The sequence below is a fragment of the Panthera onca genome, chromosome B4 (genome assembly GCF_046562875.1).
Source record: "Panthera onca isolate mPanOnc1 chromosome B4, mPanOnc1 haplotype 2, whole genome shotgun sequence".
In the NCBI taxonomy this organism is placed as follows: domain Eukaryota; kingdom Metazoa; phylum Chordata; class Mammalia; order Carnivora; family Felidae; genus Panthera; species Panthera onca.
The window spans coordinates 63,149,972-63,172,777 of record NC_138345.1 but is presented as its reverse complement, the minus strand read 5'-3'; the positions used below and the strand labels follow the sequence as shown (position 1 = coordinate 63,172,777).

The 22,806-nt window shown below is 37.8% G+C and overlaps 1 protein-coding gene across 2 annotated transcripts in view; it reads left to right on the top strand.

Moving 5' to 3' along the window:
- Positions 1–468: 468 nt before the first annotated feature.
- The window catches only part of IPO8 (importin 8), an 85,662-nt gene continuing 63,324 nt past the window's right edge, over positions 469–22,806 (top strand). Inside the window, exons 1-6 of one of the 2 annotated variants that reach the window (XM_060658023.3) lie at positions 469–785; positions 6,849–6,930; positions 13,744–13,900; positions 16,952–17,110; positions 18,110–18,266; positions 21,697–21,786. In XM_060658023.3, the coding sequence (XP_060514006.1) occupies positions 702–785; positions 6,849–6,930; positions 13,744–13,900; positions 16,952–17,110; positions 18,110–18,266; positions 21,697–21,786 (729 nt within the window). In that variant the 5' untranslated portion in view covers positions 469–701. Of the gene's footprint in view, positions 786–6,848; positions 6,931–13,743; positions 13,901–16,951; positions 17,111–18,109; positions 18,267–21,696; positions 21,787–22,806 lie in introns of those variants that run through there. The other variant, XM_078449956.2, reaches the window with a different exon arrangement.

Genomic DNA, 22,806 nt, shown 5'->3' with positions numbered 1-22,806 from the left:
TCAGTACTCTGGTTCAGAAACATCTGTTTCACAAATGTTCAGTGAGTGAATGAATGAATGAATGAATGATGGTTTCTACAAACCAAGGGAACCCTGTCCTCGTGTGGGCTAGATGATCTTAAGGTCCCAACAAGTCTGCCCTGGCACAGGTTCAGTTGTGATGCCCAGTTTTCGTACTAAGAAAAAGTGCCATTCCATCTGTATATGCTTAATTACGAAGCAGCTGTAAAGAGACACCGAGCCCGCTGGTTTCCTCATCTGGGAAGCGGCAGACTGTTTTCCGTAAGGCAGCATGGCGGCCGCCTGCCGGAGCCAGTAAGTGCCGTTTCCCTCCCGGAGAGAAGCCACTACTGGTTTTTCGTACAGCAGCATGGAGGCCGCCTGTGGGAGCGGCCATAGAATCACGCCCTGGGGAAGAGGCCGCCGTAAAGGAAGCGCCGCTTCCTCTTCTCCCTTCTCCCGCCTCCCACCGGCTGTCGTAAAAGGGTGAATGGAGAGCGAGTTGTGGGGGGTAGAAAGGGAGGACAGGGGGCGCGGAGTCAGAGTGGCGCAGCAAGTGGCTGCAGGTGGCGACGGTGGCGGGGGGTGGGGAGTGAGGTAGTCCAGGGGTCGCGGAGGAGGAGGCTGAGTGGGTCAAAAGAAAAACTAAAGCTGCAGTCTGGCCTACTGGTCCGGGGGCCGCGGAGCCCCCACCCGGGGAGATGGACCTCAACCGAATCATCCAGGCGCTGAAGGGCACCATCGACCCGAAGCTGCGAATTGCAGCTGAGAATGAGCTCAACCAGGTGAGGAGCGGGCCTGCGGCGCCCCCCTGGCACCCCCCGCGGTCTCGCCCGGCTTTCCCTCCTCGGCGCCCCTGATCTCCACCCCAACGGGGGCTTCGGACCCTGGCGCTGGTCTCGGCCCGGCTCGCCCCCCGCCCCGGGGTCCAGTTGAGCGGCACTCCCTGGATGTTTTCTGAACAACTCGCGCACCTGTTGGCCACCTTTGCATCTTTTCGTGTCATTTTCCTTCCACGGTGCAGTTTGTTTAGCCCGTTTGGTCCGGAGAAAGAGGCTTTGGCAAGCTTTGCTGGTGTTTGCAGGGTGTGATTTCCCTAAGTTCGCTGATTTAGGGACACGGGTGGGAAAATTCGCTCAAAATTCAAATCTGAGTTCGGCTTTACTCCAGACCAGCCCTTTTTAGGTGTTGCGGTGGGAAACCCTGCCCAGCGCCTGCTTCTGTGGGCTTGGTAGGACTGTTTTTGACACTGATTGGCAGAGTTTTGTTGGACTGCTGGGAAACGCTGCCGGGAGAGTGCTGGGGGAATAACAGGCAATTTTCATGGTGGTACTACTTTACAAAAGACACGTCGAGTAATTTGTGTTTGGAGGGATGTCTTATAAACGCTAAAATGTGTAAGACTTTCTTTTATCTTCTCTGTTCTTACTAGCCCTGATCTTGTTCCATTGTTACCACTGACATTTAGAAATTGTAATGATCCCAAAATTTACCTTATGTTTTCCCTCCTCACCTGTAAATAATGATAGACCTCTCACGAATTAAGAGTGACAGCTGGTTGATTTTGGGGGTACTCTTTAAAATGTAAAGGAATCAACATCACCTGGGAACTTGTTGGAAATGGAAGTTATGGGGCTTCACATTTAGAGAATCAGAAACTCTGGGGTGGGGCCTAATTATGTTTTAATTAGCTGGCTAGGTGATTCTGTGCTTCCTGAAGTTTGAGAGCAACTTAAGTAAAAGTTCCTGTAGGAGTTCTCTCAAGTTTTCCCTGGTTGGAATTGACTTCAAAGTGCAGCTATGCGTTTTGAATCTTTGAAATCCAGTGGGAAATCTGAGTGGTGCTTGGAGTAAGTGTGAATTCAGGATTCTGAAGAGATAAAAGGGAGAGTGAAAACACTGGTTGAGTTAAACTGAAGCCTAAAAGAATGTGTTAGTACCTCAAAAAGAAAATGACTCTTGCTCACTAGTGGAAAGTTAAAGTCAGTACCTGTCCCGGGCTTTGCAGAGTAGAGGTACTATATGTTGATTGGCCAGAAGAATAGCAATCCAGGGGTTGGTTAGAAGGAACAAAGCAAGAGCTGAACTTGCAGTCTACTAGTATGAACAGGGGAGTTGGCCTGTTTGTGACCCCCTTCTCTTCACAATGAGGCCAGATGTTATTTTGATAGTGTCAGTAGGGATCGTATCTTTGATGTCATGTTATATCTTCCTGCCTCTGTTAGCCTATCCTTGCTTTGTTTCTGATTCATCAGTATTTAAGTGCAGACTGTATAGAAGGAGAAGGTTGGTGGGAAAGCTTGCAGAACTAGGAGAGACACTTGGGGCCCAGTTCTGCATTTTTCTTCATGGTATTTCAATCCAAAACCATTTCGCCCTGACTCTGCCCTGCCCCATATCCACCCATTTCATCACAGACCATAATTTCCTCTGCAACTTCTAAAAGTAGCTTATTGCTGTGCCACTCGCTTAGTATTTATATTTTGTGTAATGCTTTGGATTGTAATATGCTCTGAGTTGTGTTTTGTTTTGAATTGTCTGTAAGTAGAAGACAAGTATAATGTTGCATAACCTTATAGTAAAATACGGTTATAATGTTGGGTTTTGTATGCTTATTCTTTATCGCCACTGTAACATCTTGCTTTGTTGGATAAATGGGTGGGTCATCTACCATAAGTGATTAGGGTCCAGTTCATTTATTTTAGTCTAGGTCCCCCCCTCAGCAAATAGGCTGAGGAAATGGGAGCACTGTATTGATGATTTGTCAATTGTTAGGTAGAAGAGTAGGCAGTTTCAAAACAACAGCCTGTGTTCTGAAGGGTAAATTCTTGTTTGAAGCTATATTTTTCTGTAGCCAACATATATCTGTTACCAGTGACTGGTTTCTTGATTGCCGTGTATGATGTTGTATATATGGGAAAACGCATTTTCATTTCTCTCATGATATTAAGAATGCATCCTGAATATAGTCCTCCTTGTCTCTAGACGCAGAAGTCCCTTTAGCAGCAGCAAAGGAAAGTAGAAATGGGTAGATATCTTGCTCCCATAACTCATATAGAAAGGTATCTTTTTTCTAAAAAAGCATTCTCCACATGGCCTTAATAGGGAAATAAAGATAATTACTTTCATTGCCAAGCTTTGGAATCCCCGCTTTTCCGTGCATCTATCTATATCATTTCTGTTGCCCGTTAAGAGAGATTGCTTATATGAATAACATATTTATTGAGTTATAATGCAGGCACTAATACAAGGCTCTGCTTTCATGGAGCTTGCATTCTAGTGGGGTTTACAGACAAGTAAATAATATAATTTCAGGTCATTAGTGCTATAGATAATAAAGTCCTGGAGAGACAGTGTTGGGGTGTACAAATAGGGTGGTCATTCTCCTGAGTAGAGACCTAGATGTTGTGAAGGAGTGAAGCAACTGAAGGACTGGGAAGGCAACAGAGGGAAGAGCAAGTCCAGTAAAGGACTTCAACTCGGATGTTGGAGGACTAGAAAAGTTAATGTAGTGGGAACAGTGAGTCAGAGAATGGGAAACATCAGATCGTTGCTTTAAATGAGTTCTCATCAGATGCAGAATTTAGGTAAGTAAGCAAACTCTTATTTATTTATCTATCTATCTATCTATTTATATATCTATTTAATTATTTAAATGCTTATTTATTTTTGAGAGAGAGAGAGAGCATGGAACAGGGGAGGGGCGGGGGTGGGAGGGAGATAGAGGACCTGAAGCAGGCTCTGTGCTGACAGCAGAGCCGGATGCAGGGCTTGAACTCATGAACCATGAGATCATGACCTGACCTGAGATCAGGCTTAACTGACTGCACTACCCAGGTGCCCCAGTAAGCAAACTTTTGTTTTCAGAAAGCTTCACAGATACAAAGTAAATATCAAGAAATGGTTTTTTTTTTTTTTCTTAGAAACTTGAAGCCCAAGGTGGAAAAAGAAATGGGAGAAATATTTGTGAGGAAAGTAGTATGAGACTCTATCTGAATTTACCCTTGAATGTTTTAGCTGGCCAGATTAACATAGGCTGAATCAGGGCTGAAAGGAGAAGAGAAAAAGTTGTACAAGTTCATTGAGATGGCAAGCATTTGCAAAAAGAGGAGTTCCAAAATGTGTATAAAGGCAATAGTGTTGAAATAAAAGCAATCTCCACAATAAGTCTTAAATAGATACCATTAATCAAGTGTAAAGATTTTGTACTTTGTATATTAAGTATCTAACTGTATGGATTAGAACTATAGATGTTTGTTTTTTTGTTTTCTTTTTATTCGTTTTGAGAGCGAGAGAGACAGAGAGATGAGCGTACAAGTAGGGTAGGGGCAGAGAGAGAGGGTGAGAGAGAGAATCTCAAGCAGGCGCCACGTTGTCTGTGCAGAGCCCAGTGTGGAGCTCGCTCTCTTGAACTGTGAGATCATGACCTGAGCTGAAATTAAGACTTGGCCACTTACACAACCAAGCCGCCCAGGCATGTAAAACTGTAGAGTTTTTTTTTTTTTTTTTTAATTTTTTATGTTTATTTTTGAAAGAGAGAGAGTGTGAGTGGGGGAGGGGTAGAGAGAGAGGGAGACACAGAATCTGAAACAGGCTCTAGGCTGAGCTGTTAGCAACAGAGCATGATGCCAGGCTCAAACCCACAAACCGTGAGATCATGACCTGAGCTGAAGTCAGACACTTAACCGACTGAGCCACCCAGGTGTCCCAAGTAGAGTTTTAATCTTGATTCACTAAAGGATCTTTCATTATCATAAACATGAGTTGTTTAATAAGAATGTAAAGATAGGTTAGATTGGGTTAAATCTGTATTAATTTTGACTCCTGTAAACTGCTGTTAAAAGAAATCTGTTTTCTTAAAAACTACTTTAAAATGGTGGTTTCAATGGTAAATGAAAGAGAATTTACTTTATATACAACAGATTGAAGATTCTGAGATTTATACAGGATAAAAAGGAGAACAATTATAAGATAATTCAAAATTTTATAGAAAGATTTGGAAAGCATAATGTTCTTGGATGGAAAGGATTGATATTTTAAAGATGCGGGTTTTCTCCAGATTTTTTAGTCAAATGCCTATCTTAATAAATGCTATTATGAATAAATGAATAAGAAAGGTGATAAATTAATAAGTTGAGTGGCATACATAAACCTAACGGTATATTGAAAGGGATGCCACCATAGATCCAGGCTCCTGGGAGAAGGTAAACTGAACAGATTCTCTGCATCATTGTCAGCTTTAGCCTCACTGAGAATTTGAGTCCTTTCTGGGAATGTCTGTGGGCAAGGCCAATTGTAAGCTCTGGGAATGTGGCACGGTGGTAACATGGTCCAGGTAGTAGACATCTGGAGGGAATATGGTCAGAAGGAATGGGCTGCTCTGTGCTTTTTAACTTTTTTTTTTTTTTTAATTTTTTTAATGTTTATTTATTTTTGAGAGAGAGAGAGAGCAAGCAGGGGAGGGGCAGGGAGAGAGAAGACACAGAATCTGAAGCAGGCTCCAGGCTCTGAGCTGTCAGCACAGAGCCCTATGTGGGGCTCACATTCATGAACTGTGAGATCATGACCTGAGATGAAGTTGGACGCTTAACCAACTGAGCTACCCAGGTGCCCCTGTATTTTTTAACTTCTAAAGTCACCATGGCCAAACTCAGGAGTAGTTCAAAGTAGAACATGTGTGTGGGAAGTGACCTAGGCAGCAGGCATTCAGTATAGGCTCACTTGGGCGTCAAGTCTATTTTATTTTTTTTATTAAAAAACTTTTTTTTAATGTCTGTTTTTGAGAGAGACAGAAAGAGTGTGAGCAGGAGAGGGGCGGAGAGAGAGAGAGAGACAGAGACAGAGACAGACACACACACACACACACACACACAGAATCCAAGCAGGCTCCTGTGCTGTGCTGACAGCTCAGAGCCTGATGTGGAGCTTGAACTCATGAACCATGAGATCATGACCTGAGCCCAAGTCAGATGCTTAACCAGTTGAGCCACCCAGGTGCCCCTGGGTGTCAAGTTTAAAAGATGCTCCAACAGCAGAGGGCAGATGGTGATGACACCTCTCAACACTGTCTTGTGAGGCACATTGTTCCAATCTGGACTGGTTCCTCTCCATAACTTCCGTAATCTCCATAACCTCCTCCTCTCCATAATCAACATTATCTTGTCTGTTTTTCTGCGTTGGATCTCCTGTTTTCTGTAGCCCATGTTTTCCACGTTTCTGTTTGTCAAAAATAATACAAGCAAAATTGAAGCACAAATAAGCTGGGAAGAAACACTTGGAATGTATAGGTGCAATAAAAGGTTAAGATTTTAAATTCACAAATAGCTCTTAGGATTTTTAAAGAATAAAACAAATATTTTATTTAAAAAAGGATAAAGGGAATACTGAATTTGTAGAAGAAAACAAATAGCCAACCTTTTTGTTGATAAAATTTCAACCTAGCAGAAATGATATGAGAGTAAGGTTTTAAAGTTTTGAAAGAATGATAATGCCAATCCTTGTATTGGATAGATGGGGGTATTCTACTTTAGGGAGTGTAAATTGCTACATAGTTTCTAGAGAGCATTTTGACAATGTATGTTAAAAAAAACTGTGTAAATTGCTACATAGTTTCTAGAGAGCATTTTGACAATGTATGTTAAAAAAACTGTAAAAATGTTCTTACACCTTTATTCATCAATTTGTTACAATTTTGATTTGAAGTATTTTGGTAATCTTAATTTTGCCTTAGAGAATTTCTCTCACTTTAAAAGTTTTCCTTTTATTTGCATAGTAATGTATTCAGTTACAGTGTTAACAGTTACTTGTTTGTATTGCCCTATTTTATAAATATTTCTTTGTAATTTCAGTCCTACAAGATTATCAATTTTGCCCCCAGTTTACTTCGGATTATAGTCTCTGACCATGTGGAATTCCCAGTACGCCAGGCAGGTGAGTAGGTTTTTTATCTTTTATAAAATTATTTATAGGTAAAAGTACAACTAGAGTTTTATTTTAATTCTAAGTATCTGTGATTTCTTTAAAAAATGGAAGTACACACAAAGCATTTCTTTTTTTTATTTAAAAAAAATTTTTTAAAATTTTCTTTATTTTTGAGAGGCAGAGAGAGACAGAGTATGTGTGGGGGAGGGGCAGAGAGAGAGAGGGAGGCATAGAATCCGAAGCAAGCTCCAGGCTCTGAGCTGTCAGCACAGAGCCAGATGTGGGGCCCAAACTCACAAACCTCGAGAACATGACCTGAGCCAAAGTCTGATACTCAACCAACTGAGCCACCCAGGTGCCCCACACATAAAGCATTTCTAATGGCTTAGAAACTCACTTTCTTTTTCCCTGGAAACTTAGAGATAGATATTGAGCTCTTACATCTCCCCTACCTCTTCCTCTTCTTTCCTTTTTACCTGTGGATTCCTTGGTAACTTTGCCATTTTTTCCCTTGGCTTTCACAATTTTAATAGGTTAATCCCCATAATTTTTTTTTTTTTTTTTTTTTTTTTTTAAATTCCTGGTGGCCCACTCTTTGGTCCCACAGTGTAAGACTATGAATTTATGTATGTGGGTTTGAGCTCCATTCATAAGTCAGATCATGGACATAATATATGCACAGATGATCCTAAACACATGTTTGGGGAGTAGGACTTTTGTTTTATTTTTTTTTTTTTAATTTTTTTTTAACGTTTTTATTTTATTTTTGGGACAGAGAGAGACAGAGCATGTACGGGGGAGGGGCAGAGAGAGAGGGAGACACAGAATCGGAAGCAGGCTCCAGGCTCTGAGCCATCAGCCCAGAGCCCAACGCGGGGCTCGAACTCACGGACTGCGAGATCGTGACCTGAGCCGAAGTCGGATGCTTAACCAACTGAGCCACCCAGGCGCCCCAGGACTTTTGTTTTAAACATGAAACTTAAATTTGAAGTCTCTGGGACCTTATGGTAGTTCCATGATGCTGTGTATTCCTCTTTTTGCCTTTTTAATGAGCTGGTCATTAAAGCCCAGAAAGTAAAAACTGGAGAAAGCCTTGGAGTGTCATGAGTCCTGAAAAGATAGTAATTTCAAGATAAAAGGAGTAAAATGACAAATGCTAAAAATCTGAAAAGACTTTTTTTATTATGTTATTGTTATATGCTCATTGTAAATAATTTGGGCAATACAGAAAAATACAAAGAGGAAAGTAAAAAAAATTGCCCAGTATTTTCATTGCTCGGAAATGGCCATTGTTAATATTAGGTGAACATTAATTTTTGCATATGTTCAGGTAGAAGTACAGATTAACAGTTTTATAGAGATGAGTTTATACTCCATATGCTGATGAAAGTATTTAATTTTCCTTGAACATAACAAAGAAAAAGGTAAGGAATCATTAGCTTTGGGAAAATACTTAACAGCAATATGTATTATTTCCTGTAGAGGGGAGCCTGGGTGGCTCAGTTCATTAAGTGTTTGACTTCAGCTCACGTCATGATCCGTTTGTGGGTTTGAGCCCCACATTGGGCTCTGTGCTGACAGCTCAGAGCCTGGAGCCTGCTTCCGATTCTGTGTCTCCCTCTCTCTCTGCCCCTCCCCTGCTTGTGCTCTGTCTGTCTCTCTCTCAAAAAATAAATAAACATTAAAAAAAGAAAACAAAGGAAAACCTATAGAGAAACATACGCATTACAATTATTTGTTACTTTAATAAGGTTTATAAGACTTCTGTGTAGATTTTTTGAAACCATAACTCTCAGTTGTTTAATCTTTGTTTCATAAAATAGGGCTGTTCCGAAATAAAGTTTTGCTAAATGGAACCTATTTTAATAACCTAAATAAGTATTTATTGGGCCATTGTGAAGTTCCTGTGAAGCTTTGTAGAAATAGTATTTTTAAAGCTCTTAAAGCATTTTGTTAATTTAATATGTATTCTTTACATGACGTATAAACATTACAGAAACTCATTGGATTGCCCTTAATTCCACCCCCATTGATACCTATGATCAACTAACTATTGGTTTTTAAAAAAAATTTTTTTTTAAATGTTTATTTATTTTTGAGAGAGACAGAGTGTGAGTAAGGGAGGGACAGAGAGAGAGGGAGACACAGAATTGGAAGCAGGCTGCAGGCTCTGAGCTGTCAGCACAGAGCCCGACGTGGGACTGGAACCCAGGAACTGTAAGATTATGACCTGAACTGAAGTCGGATGCTTAACTGAGTCACCCAGGCACCCCACTACTATAGTTAATTTAAACAATTTGATATATATATATATACACATATATATACATATGTATATATATATATATATACATATATATACACATATATATACATATGTGTATATATATATATACATATATATACACATATATATACATATGTATATATATACATATGTATATATATGTGTATATATATGTATATATATATATATTTATGTTTATTCATATTTGAGAGAGAGTGTGAGTGGGGGAGTACTTTAGTTTAAATCTTTTTTTTTTTAATGTTTATTTTATTTTTTGAGAGAGAGACAGACAGAACATGAGGAGAGGAGGGGCAGAGGGAGAGGGAGACACAGAATCTGAAGCAGGCTCCAGGCCCTGGGCTGACAGCAGCAAGCCCAATGCTGTGCTCGAACTCACGAACCGTGAGATCATGACCTGAGCTGAAATCAAGAGTCAGGTGTTCAGCTGACTGAGCCACCCAGGCTCCTCAACGTTTAGAATTTTGACTCTTCTCACCAAGTTGCTTTTGCTTACTTTTTGTATCAGTACTGCATTAAATGCTAGATTCCTCATATCCTCTATGCAACTTTGAATCTTAATAACTTAGGTAATTAAGTTTTGATATAAAATGTAAATGGCATTTGTAGGCAATTTTTCTTCATAATTTATGTAGATTTCAAATCTGTTAGTCACAGGACAGAGTTTATCTTGGTGGTTCATTTTTTAATTTATTAGGTAATTTTCTATCCTAGAGCATCCATTTTATCATAGAATCTGAAATACACAGTGTAAAATTCTACATTATAACTGTCCTAAATTTGAATGCCACTTATACATTTTCTGTCCTATTTAATCTATGATTAAAATACAAGGATGCTCTAAGAACCTTATGGTGACACCCAGACAAGTAACTTGTTTTATCATGACATTTAAAAAAGAATGATGTGATCTTTGCTTTGAAAAAAAAAAAATAAGCCTGCATAAAACTGTAAAAAATTTGCTAGTGTTAACTGGAAAGACATAGTTCTGCAGAATATTCAGTTCTTGATTTTTTGGTTTGTGGGCAATACTAAAATATTCTTACTACCATCAATCAAGCTCATTAGTGAATGTTCCTTATATCACCTTACTGTGAAGAAATAGGAAAAAAAAATGTAACATTTTGATATTGGTAAGCAGAATAAAATAAATTTGGATGTTCTCTTGTTTCCTTTTGAGGTATTGAGAGGCATAATAGCATTATTAATATTATCATGTAATATGCAGAGAAAGGAACCCATTTTAAATTTAGTACAGTTATGATTAAGAATCTCTCAAGTGACTTTGCTTCCAGTTTTTTACTCCTTGCCTGTGAGGAGACCCTCTAATATATGTAAACTTAGGTTAAGAAATGTCTTTTCTTTAGTACATTTTCAAGTTACTGTCAGCAGAAAAGTAGTTTGGATTTAAAATTTGTGACCCTTCATCTTGGGGTTGTGAATTCAAGCCCCATGTTTGGTGTGAAAATTAAAATAAATAGATTAATCTTTATTAATAATCTTTATTAATAAGATTAAAAATAAAATCTTTAAAAAAAAAGATAAAAAAAAAAAGTGGTAGTTGAGGAGTGGGTGTTACATTAGACCCAAAGAAGCATTGTTAGTGCCTGGTGCGGGGACTGTCATTTAAAGAATAGCATGGTTTCTGTTTTCTGTCAGTTGCTTGCTTTTTGTTCTCCTGGCTTTTTGTATGTATTTCTAAAAGATGGATAGGGAGAGGATATAAAAATTCAGCTTATAGCTAAGCAATTCACAGGTGATTCTTTAAGGTTAACCTTAATGTTCTAAAATACAGAACCTAGAAAAAACCAGGAATATGCCTCCGATCAGTCCAGAAGCATTACAAGAAACTCTTCCATTAAAATTCGTGGGTCTTGTTTGTATGAAGTTCCTTGGTTCTTAGAATCTATTTGATTTTGTTTTGGATATAATTTACACACTTTATTTGATTTCCTAGCCATTAACAGATTCAACTGGGGGGGGGGGGGGCGGCTACTAAATTACAATGAAAATAGAAAAGCTTAGAAACATCAACTCAAAAAGCACAGCATTTTGCTTCCATGAGTTCATAGTGGCATCCTTTCCCCTTTGACATTCTGGGACTGACTGACCTGTGTAGTTGTGGGTCTGGGTCCAGAGCATAGGGCGTAAGTGGTGATTCATTATGCTTGAGAAGGGAACTGTGTGTATGCTTTAGAAAGTTAATTTCAAACTTAAGATGCTTGGAATGGTAAGGAGATGTTGCAGAAAAATAAAGTTTAATAATTTCTTTATGACTGGATTAAGATGATACTTGTTTTGTTTTGATTTTGTTTCTTAGGTCTGGCAGATGGTTAGATAACTTTAAATAATTAAAGGGAGGTTTTTAGGTTATTGATAGTTTGAATTATCTTTGGTACTTTTCCTTCATCATTCTTAGCAATCCATGATTATCCATAAGAGAAATTAATATTCTCTTTTTAAATTATTACATTAAGTTCAATTTTGTTTTAACTAATTGAAGATTTATGTTATGATTTTTAAAAATTTTTATTTGAGGGAGAGAGAGGGTGTGGGGAAGGGCAGAGAGAGAGAGAGAGAGAGAGAGAGAGAGAGAGAGAGAGAAGCTTAAGCAGGCTCCATGCTCAGTGTGGTGCCCTGAGAAGGGGCTCAGTCACATGAGCCTGGGATCATGACCTGAGCCGAAATCGAGAGTTGGACAGTCAACCCACTGAGCCACCCAGGTGCCCCAAGATTTATTTTAACATATATAAATTGGTGTGCCTTTTATGTAGGTCATCTTGTATGGAGCCCTATAATAAAAATATTTTTTTGTGGTAAAATTAATAGCACTAAAGACTAAATTATAAGTAAGTCCACTATTTTACTATGTCTGTATCTTTGCTGTCTGAAAGGTACTATTTTCAAGGCTAGTTCTGTAGAGATTAAAATTTGGTCTTGTGTATAATATAGCTGATTTTTGGGGTGCCTGGGTGGCTCAGTGTCCGACTCTTGATTTTGGCTCAGGTCATGGTCTCATGGTTCATGGGTTTGAGCCCATGTAGGGCTCTGTGCTGACAGTGCAGAGCCTGCTGGGGATTTTCTCTCTGTCTGCGTTCCTCCCCCTGCTTGCATTCTCTCTTTCTCTCTCTCTCAAAATAAATAAATAAATGTTTAAAAATATATAGATGATTTTCTTTTTGCAAAGATTAGTCTAATAAAATCATTCTGAACTACTGACAGGTTGGACCATATTCTTAGATCACTTATTCAGTTTTTCACCAGCCTATAAATTTTTATGGCTAATAATATAATAAATGACTGGGATAAAAGATGGTGCTTAGTCCAGAGCTTGTGTAATCTAATTAAAAACAAGTTAAGACAAAAACTCAAGGAAACCCCCCCCCCCCCCCACTTTCTGTCTCTCTTTCTCAAATGATTTTTGTTTTTATCCAAAAAAAAAAAAAAAAAATGGAAATCTTAAGTAGAATTGTCTTTTTCAGACCTTTGTTGAATCAAAACTAATGAAAGAAGAGCTTATAGTATGTCAAGTTCATGGCTTCATTAAATTTCAACTGTATTACAGGCAGTGTAGAACATGTTGGTTTATTCTTTGTGTTATAATGCTTCTGTGAACCAATTTAGTTTTATGTTAAAACTGGAATGAAGGGAGGGTATGGTGGGGCAAAAAGGGAGAGGAGAAATTGAAGGGAAGAAAGTCACACGTCTTTGTAGTTCACATTTCTTTATTATATATTATGTATATATAAGCATATGATATTATAAGTGAATATTTACATTCAGTATTCAGCTGGGGTAATTAGAGAGCTGCACTTTCCCTATCAAAACCCTGTTGTAGTATGTCAGCTTGTTTCTTTCAGAAGCGTTTTGCTAACTATTGAAGATGGCTGGGAAGAATAGGAACAAAATGATTAATTATGTATTTTGATAGAAATAAACAGCTGAGAAATTTCCTGAGGTTTTACAAGAATATTTGGAGGCTGATGTCCTTTTCCCTATTATTGTATTTATAAGTGGTAATTATTTTAGAAGGGTTAGACAAAAATTAGCAATATTTCAAATATGGTAGTATGTGCAGGATAGTAGCCAGTGAAAGAAAATAAACAGGAAAAGCAGTCTACATGAAGGACAGTAGAATTTCACCTGTTGTAAACTCAGCATAGGCATTATGAACTGTATGATTTTTATGATATTAAAGTACATTAAGATAGTTTCATTTAGACTACCTGGTATTTAGTCTAAGGATGCATACTTGATTCCTTGATCATTTTTCTGTCATATAAACTCAGAAGCTTGATTTAATGAAATGTTTTCTGCTTAAATTTGCTTTACGAGTTAAAGAGAAACTTACATTTCTTACACATTTTCCCTTCCCCAGTTTGCTATTTGTAATTGTAAGATTTTCCATTTTTGCTGAGTATCCTGTTTAGCAGGGCTTAGCCTTGCATGCTCTGTAAAGCTGAATTAAAGCCATCTTTTCAATACTGCTACATTAGCATTGTTTTCCTCTATCTTAGCTGCCATTTACTTGAAGAACATGGTGACACAGTACTGGCCTGACCGAGAACCTCCACCAGGGGAAGCGGTATTTCCATTCAACATTCATGAAAATGATCGCCAGCAAATACGTGATAACATTGTGGAAGGAATAATTCGGTCTCCAGATTTAGTGAGGTACATTATACTATATATGATTAGTAGCAGGCACAAAATACTTGGATGGGAGAGGTTGGATTTAATCATCAGCTTCAAGTTCGTATTTCTAAAGAGGTAAAGTAATGAAGGTGGGCACTCAAAAAATATTGTTTTACTTATTTGTCTTTGCATTTGTAATTATTTGCCTCAGAATATTTTGGAAAAGATTTAGTTGCCATAATTAGCCACAAAGAGTTAAGGCAAAAATCATACTTAACTAAGATTATATAAATCCTTGCTATTTAAATAATCTGTGTTCTTAGTTATGGTTTCTTTACGTTTTACTATCTGTTTCTGCCACTTCACCCACCCTGATACAGGGAAATTGACTTCTGGGAATTTTAACCTACCACTTTTCTTTATACTTTACCTATCTTTTTACTCATTTTTTATGAACTGAGTATCTTTTCCTTTGGAGAAGACAGGATAGAGTAGGTATAAGCTAGAAGATTGGCTCTGGTTTTTATTTTTTATTGTTTTTAAATTTATTTTATTTTTAAAAAATGTTTATTTGAGAGAGAACATGAGCAGGGGTGGGGCGGGGAGAGAGGAGGAATCCCAAGCAGGCTCCATGCTGTCAGTGCAGAGCCCGACGTGGGGCTCAAACTCATGAACCATGAGATCATGACCTGAGCTGAAACCAAGAGTCAGATGCTCAACCCACTGAGCCACCCAGGAGCCCCTGGTTTTTAAAATTCAGGTTAGAGGGTCAACTGGGTAGCTTAGTGGGTTGAGCGTCCAGCTCTTGATTTCTCAGCTCAGGTCATGACCTCGCAATTTGTGGGATTGAGCTCTGCATCGGGCTCCAGGTTGATGGCATGGAGCCTGCTTGGGATTCTCTCTCTCCCTCTCTCTCTGCCCCACTGTGGTGTGTGCACTCTCTCAAAAGAATAAACAAACAAACAAACATAAAAAAAAAAATAAAATTCAGATTAGATGCTATAGAGCAGCACTGTCCAAGAGACCTTTTTATGATGATGGAAATCTATAGCCATGGCATGACTATTGAGTACTTGAAATGTGGCTACTGTAACTGAGGAATTGAATTTTTCATCTAATTTTGGTTAAAGTGTTAACATAGAGCTAGTGGCTTCCCCTATTGCACAGCAGAGCTCTTGAGTCATAAAAATTTTGCAATTTTAAAAAAGGAAAAATAGATTTTTTTTCAATGTGAGCTTGTAATTAAGTTTCTGTTGAAAAGGGAGGAGGGAAATAGGCGAACCTGAGGTAGGGGAATGAAACTGTTTAATGTTAAGAGATGAGATATAGCTTTATCCCCGAGTGTCTCATGTACATTATGTCATAAGCAGTAGTAGGGGAAAAACGTGGGAGGAGAACAAAAGGAAGGAGAATAAACATTGAACTCCTCTTTGTGTAGTTATTTTGTTAGTTAAGAGGAGAAAGTAGGCATATTGATTAAAGACAATCGCCATTATTCTCAGTGGGGTGCCCAAACGCCAGTCTGGCAGTGGTTCCCCTATGCTACTGTCATGTGTTTGTGTCTTGTCAGATCTTTACATTTCCTCTCTGAATTGTGTGATCCTTCCACACAGTAATGTAAGAAAGGATGGCTGCTCATTGCCATTCTTGGTGTGATTGGAATAAGAAAGGGTTGACGGGGGAGGGTCACCTGAAGGTGAAATTTAGAAAAATGAAAAGTTTCAGTTTTGTTGCACACAAATATGACCTATTTATTGTTTAGGAACAACTGCTGGTGGTGCAAGAGGAGACGTTTATCTTTGTTATGAGGCAGTTGCTTTATGTCCTTAAGGCTTAATTGTAATCACTTTTGAAGAACTGTTTTCAAAGTTTAAGAGTATTGCAAAGGAAATTTTTCAAGTGGATTTTGTAACATAAAGTAAAGGTATTATTTTGTGAGTTTCATTTCAGAGAATCCTAGTTATTGGCTATTCAACTGAACACACAGTTTTGTTTCCTAACCATTTGCAAATGACCACATAAGGACATATTGATTGTTTGTAGAAGAAAAATGTTTTCCTTATTTTTTTTTTCAATCTCAATACAGTAGGGATCCCATTGGAGAAATGATTACCGACTTAAACGTTATGAGGTCACATCTTTTATCACTTAACTTTGTGGTGTTATTAAAGAGAATTCTCTCGGGGCACGTGGGTGGCTCGGTGGGTTGAGCGTTCACCTTTGGCTCAGGTCATGATCTCACAGTTCGTGGGTTCAAACCCTGTGTCAAGTTCTGTGTTGACAGCTCAAAGCCTGGATATTGCTTCAGATTCTGTGTCTCCCTCTCTCTGCCTCTCCTTCACTCACACTCTGTGTCTCTCTCTCTTAAAAATAAATAAAACATTAAAAAAAAAATTAAAGAGAATTCTGTTTCATGACTTTCTTACTGCCTTTTTCTTCATTTCTTTGCAAATAACTCTTAGCTTTCATCTTCAAGAATTGCCTGCTAATAGTTTCTTATTCTTAAAGTAAAGAAATTATTACCTCAGGAAGCTTTGATAGGAGCAGCATACTGTGTTGGCTATTAACTGATAATGGATGCTTCAAGGTTTTGGCTCACAGAGATGCTTCCCACGGTTATGACGGCCTCTGTTTTACCTACTTTGACTATTTTTAGACTTTTTCCAGTTGAAATTATACAATACTTTATTTGTTTTGTTTTGTTTTCCCCTTAGGATATAATAACCAAAAGCTGGAAAATTTTGCAGAGCTGAGGTGGATTTGTTGTCTGTTTTGTTTTTTTTTTGGCAAAAATTTAAATGAATTTTTATTTTTAATTTCTTGTTTTTCCCCAAAGCTGTATTTAGGATAATCCTGTTTGAAAATTTTCATTCATTTTAGGAAATTACCTATTTTGTTTGTTTCCATAAGTAAAGATACTGAGGAAGTTTTCCTTTATAGGACTGTTGTTTTTTTCCCCCTACCCCTGATATGTAACTATATAATATAGGTAAATAGGAGTTAGAGTGTTTTTATGAAAATTATTAGAGGTGTTTGAAACCTGATATTTATAACTACTTAGATTTTGGACTTTTTTCCCCCACCTTATAGAGTCCAGTTAACAATGTGTCTCCGTGCCATCATTAAATATGATTTCCCTGGTCACTGGCCAGCGGTAGTCGACAAGATAGACTATTACTTGCAATCACAGAGCAGTGGAAGCTGGCTTGGCAGTTTATTATGTCTGTATCAACTGGTGAAGACATATGAGTAAGTTGATTTCTGTTGGCTGAAGATACCAGTCTTGTGTTACTTAGAAAGGATTAAATTGCATAGAGAGATCTGCTCTATGGGTGTTCTGCAAAATCAGGTTAGTTTGGGAAATGTTAGGTTAAGCACAAACATGTTTATTTACTACAGTTATTCAAAGAACCTTTAATCTGCTATTGTACATTGCTAATCTCTAAGGCAGTGATAAGATATGCAGTGTTTCTTGAATTTGTCAGTTTCAGAGGCCCATTTAGTAACAGCTTTCCTTGGAAACTCTCATATAGAGGTACTCTAACATTTGTGTTCAGGTGGGTGCATTGTTAAGTAAACCAAACATTTAACTTTTTGGATGCAAGATGTTGAAGTTTCTTTGCTAGTAACCTTCTTTTCGATAGAAGTTGCTTGGGAGATAGGAGACTAGTGTCACATTTAATAGCATTGCTTTCTGGTTTCTAAGAGGATTGCTTCCTTCTTAGGTATGCAGAGTCCTATAGTTAAAAACTAGTTAGTTCAGACTCTGTAGAGTCTTTAGAAGATTATTTTAAATTGGGAGCAATTGAAATGATCTAAGAACACCTAAGTTTGCAAGCTATTTTAACTTCTCAATTTAGCGTATTATAAGAAGAAATGTTTTTTTCCCCACATTATAATAGGATTGTCCATTTAAAAAGGCATATCAACTTGTATTTTATAGGAAGAGTTGTGGTATGATGAAAATTTAGTAGAAAAATTCATTTAGGAAATTTGCAAAATAGTCTAGAATGCTTTTAAATCAATTTAAATCTTTCTAGAAAGATTTTAGTTTCGCTGCCTAAAACAGGGATGTGCTCTTTCAAAGTTTCTTCCAAGTTTATTCTAACAGTCCAAACAAAATGTTAGCCAGTGTTTGGAATGTTTTGTTAGCTTTATCTAGTTTAAAAAATATTTTTTATTCATTATTTATAGCTCTTTTGTAGGGGGGGAAATGATTTTTTTGTCTTTTTGTCTTTGCTCATGTAGATATAAGAAAGCAGAGGAAAGAGAGCCTCTTATAGCAGCAATGCAAATATTTCTGCCTCGTATTCAGCAACAAATCATGCAGCTCCTTCCTGATTCCTCACATTATTCTGTTTTACTACAGAAACAGATTCTGAAAATCTTTTATGCACTTGTTCAGGTAAGTTTCTACTGCAGAAGAAAAATATAGGGTCTTGTAAATATGACATATGGAAAGTGCTTAATAAATGTCAGTTATTAAAAATTATTATATATTCTCACATGTATTTATTTATTTTTTAAAAATGTTTTATTTATTGAGGTTGGGATGAGGGGAACAGAGAGAGGAGAGAGAGAATCCCAAGCAAGCTGTGCACTGTCAGCATGGAGCCTGACGCAGGGCCTGATCTCACAAAACTGGGATCATGACCTGATCCGAAATCAAGAGTTGGACCCTTAACCGACTGAGTCACCCTGGTGCCCCTCACATGTATTTCTTAAAAAGACAAAAAACAAAAACAACCTCATGAGAGAATAGGCTCACAGAAATTAACTTAGTCATCCAAGGTTATCTTAGTGGCAGAGCTCAGAGTCACTGACTATACCTTTCACTCCAGTGTCTGAAGTGCTGGGTAAGGAAGAACCAGGGTAATTAACTGCCCCTAAATTACTTGCTTAATCTGTCAGCATTCTGCCTACTGATAAATTAGGATTATGGGAGAAGAGGAAGGAAAAGAAGAGGGTCCCTCTTTTACTGGGAAATCATACTGGTGATAGTTTCTTTGCAATTTGACCCAATTTAAAGCTAACAAAAAAGATTTAGTACCTCATTTTTCTTCACTTAAATTACTTCCTTTTTCTTATCTGAAAGCTGTAAAGAACATTAATATGAGAGTCTAAAACATAATTAGAAGGGGACAGAGATGGAATGTTTTAAATATAAAAATATTTTAAATTTAATCCTTGAAAGATTTAGATAAATTATTTAGATCTGGGTGGAGGAAGAATAATTGTCAGGCTCTAAAGTGTTTGAAGATGAATGAGTCATATCTCTGTTAGCATGCCTTTTTTTTTTTTTTTAAGTTTATTTATTTTGAGAGAGTGAGCGTGGGGTGGAAAAGGGGCATAGAGAGAGGGAGAGAGAATCCTAAGCAGGCTCCACACTCAGCGTGGAGCCCGACACAGGACTTGATCTCATGACTGAGATCATGACCTGAGCCAAAATCAAGAATCATATGCTTGACCAACTGAGCCACCTAGACTCCTCTAACATGACTTTTTAGTTAGTCATGGCAAGAGGGTAGTGTTGTTGAGCTAGAGAGCCGAGATAGTTGGTTTTGTTCTTGGCTCCATATGCCACTTAATTAAGTACTTTTGTAGTATTTCAGAATATTTCACTTTAATAACAATTTATATTTTTAGATGAATCTTTTAAACTTAAAAAAATTTTTTTAATGTTTTTCTTTATTTTTGAGAGAGAGACAGAGTGAGTGAGGGAGGGGCAGAGAGAGAGAGGGAGACACAGAATCTGAAGCAAGCTCCAGGCTCTGAACTGTCAGCACAGAGCCCAACATGGGGCTTGAACTCACGAGCTGTGAGATCATGACCTGAGTCGTTTAACTGACTGAGCCACCTAGGCACTCCAGCATCTCTTAAACTTTTAATAGAGAATGATCTGATGTAGGGTTTTTTTGTTTTTTTGTGTGTGTTTTTTTTTTTCCAGCTTAGCCTTTTGTGGGGAGATGGAAGGGAGGAGGAAGTGTATCTGAAAAGAGAGAAGAAACTAGGATACTTGGAAACTATATTCTGCCCCCCCACCCCTGCCCTTTTTTAAAACTAATAGAGAAGGAAGATAGATGGTACCTTTGGCTATTTATTAAAACACTGTTCAGAAATTTTCCTTGGGAGAAGCACTCTACTCTGAGGGAAATATTTTTTATTCAGTGAGATGTTCTGCTGTTAGATAGAGGAACATCCCATTTATACAGAGGCTGGACTTCCCTTTCCCATCTAAAGAAGCATAGTAGGAATCAGGAAGTAAGAGGCTGATGAAATGATTTTCCTAAAGCCTCCACCTCTGTTTGATTTGCTAAGAGGGCAAAGTCTAGAATGTTTTCTCTCAACATTTGCTGCTACAAACGTAAAAAACCAATGCAAACCCTCAACATTTTTAATCACTTTGGTAATCTATTTTATGCTACTACATTAATATGCTCCCTCTGGGAATCCTGGAAGCAAAAATTCAGGCAGCTTTAAGAGGTACCATACAAGGATAATGTATGGAGAAAGTTAATGTCTGATAATTTGGGAAGAGGCAGAAAAATTTATTTTAAAGAGTATGATACAAGTAGCATTTATTAAACATTGTGTACAGAGCATGTGGATATTCCATACATACTTCAGAATTCAGTTTGTCCAGAAGTGAACTCCTCGTCACTCTCCCACTAATGCTGAATCCTCTGCTCCCTATCTCAGGCCCAAACCATTCCCCATTGCACTTAAGCTGGGAACTTCCTAACATGGCTTATAAAACCCTTCTGGCTCCACCTTATCTTTTACCATTCTTACCTTTGTACTTTACACTCTAGGCATACCGAAATCCTTTCAGCTTCATGAGAACGTCATGCCTTCAGCCTCTGAAACGCTGTACAAAAATACAGGAACACTCTTGTCCTTTATGCCCTGGGCAGTTTGTGCTCTTTCTCCAGGTCTCAGCTTGTGTATCACTTCTAGAAAGATGTCCCTGATCCCACCAGCCTGGATGAGGCGATCCTTCCATGTGTGCCTTTAACAATGTTGTACTGTTTTTTTATCTGTATTATATATCCTACCATATTGTAATTCCTTGTTTATATGTGTGTTTTCCCTAACTAGAGTGTAAGCATTGTGAGGACAGAGACTGCCTCCTTACCTGTCATTGTGTTCTTAATGTGTAGAGGTTTCGAAAATGCATGGATGCAGAGGCACTGTGCCTTGCCTCCTGTAACTCACAGTGTGGTTATAGAGTAGCTATGGTGTTGTGCTGCAGTGTAGAGGAAAGTAATTGAACAAAGTGTGTCATGAGGTAAAGATTTTCATTTAAGTGGTTAAAATGAGTTCTCACCACAAAAAAGGTAATTGTGTGAGGTGATGGAGGTGTTAACCTTATTTTGGCAATCAATTAAAAAAAATATATATATGTGCATCAGATAATCACATTGTGTATCTTAAGCTTACACAATGGTATATGTCAATTATATCTCAATAAAGCTGGGGAAAAAAGTGGTTAAAAGGAAAAGCTTGATACACAAAGGTGCAAATGGTAAAAATCACTTATCTAGAATCTCATGCTGAATAAATGAGACCTTACTGTAATAAAGTTTTTTTCTTTTTCATTTAAAAACGTTGCAGAGAAACAATTCATGGCATGTATACTTCTAGATTTTCAAAATTTTAGTTTATGTATATATGCTTATATTTAAGTTAAATTTACGTTGAACCATATGAAATTACCATTTTCATGGTCAAACGTTAACCATTGGATGTATTTCAGCCTTCCAATATAGGTGAAATTGTGGCTTTTTTCGGAGGGGAAGAATTATTGTTTGATGACATCGTTCTTTTGCTTTCAGTATGCATTGCCTCTTCAACTGGTGACTAACCAGACCATGACAGCGTGGATGGAGATCTTTCGAACTATTATTGACAGGACAGTTCCTCCTGTAAGGAAGGGCTTCTGTTCTTCAGAAAAATTGGGAAAACTTGGGTTTGGGATATTTGTGGTGGGCCAATTGATTATCTTAGCCTGCTATTTGTAAAAACAATTACTATTCTCATAAAAATAGTAATACTTATTTTTATAAAGTTCAGATAAGCAAAATTAATAAAATATATTTAATCCTACTAAAGACAATAAGAACCATTTTTTTTTAATTTTTAAAATTAAGTTTATTTTGAAGGAGAGAAACCATTTTTAAAACTTGGTATTTATTTTTCTGGCCTTTTTTCCCCTCTGGATCTATATATGGCCACATTTTATTTATAAAAATGGCATAGGTAGGTACTGTTTTGAAATTCATTTTTCATTTAAAATCTCTTGTAAATATTTTTTATTATGAATGTTTTTATATTGTCATTTTTGTTGAATGCTTCATTTGCTGGACATTTAGGTGGCGTTAGGGTGTTGGTGTTTGAACTATAAGGATGTATGTAGTTAAATTTTTATGTACATACACTATTATTTTCTTTGGATAAACTCCTAGAAGTGTTTAAGACTTTGACAGATCTTACAAAATGCTCTCTAGAAACATTGTCCTGGATTATACTTTATTAAGTAGGGACTGAGAATGTCTGTCATGTTAAATTCTAAGGTTGCCAGTTTGGTAGATGAAAGATGGTGTCTCTTTTTTTTTAATTTTTTTTTAAAATTAATTAATTAATTAATTTATTTTAACGTTTATTTATTTTTGAGACAGAGAGAGACAGAGCATGAATGGGGGAGGGTCAGAGAGAGGGACACACAGAATCTGAAACAGGCTCCAGGCTCTGAGCTGTCAGCACAGAGCCCTACACGGGGCTCGAACTCACAGACCGCGAGATCATGACCTGAACCGAAGTCGGCCGCTTAACCGACTGAGCCACCCAGGCGCCCCAACATTTATTTATTTTTGAGAGGCAGAGAGTGAACACAAGCTTGGGAGGGGCAGAGAGAGAGGGAGACACAGAATCTGAAGCAGCCTCCA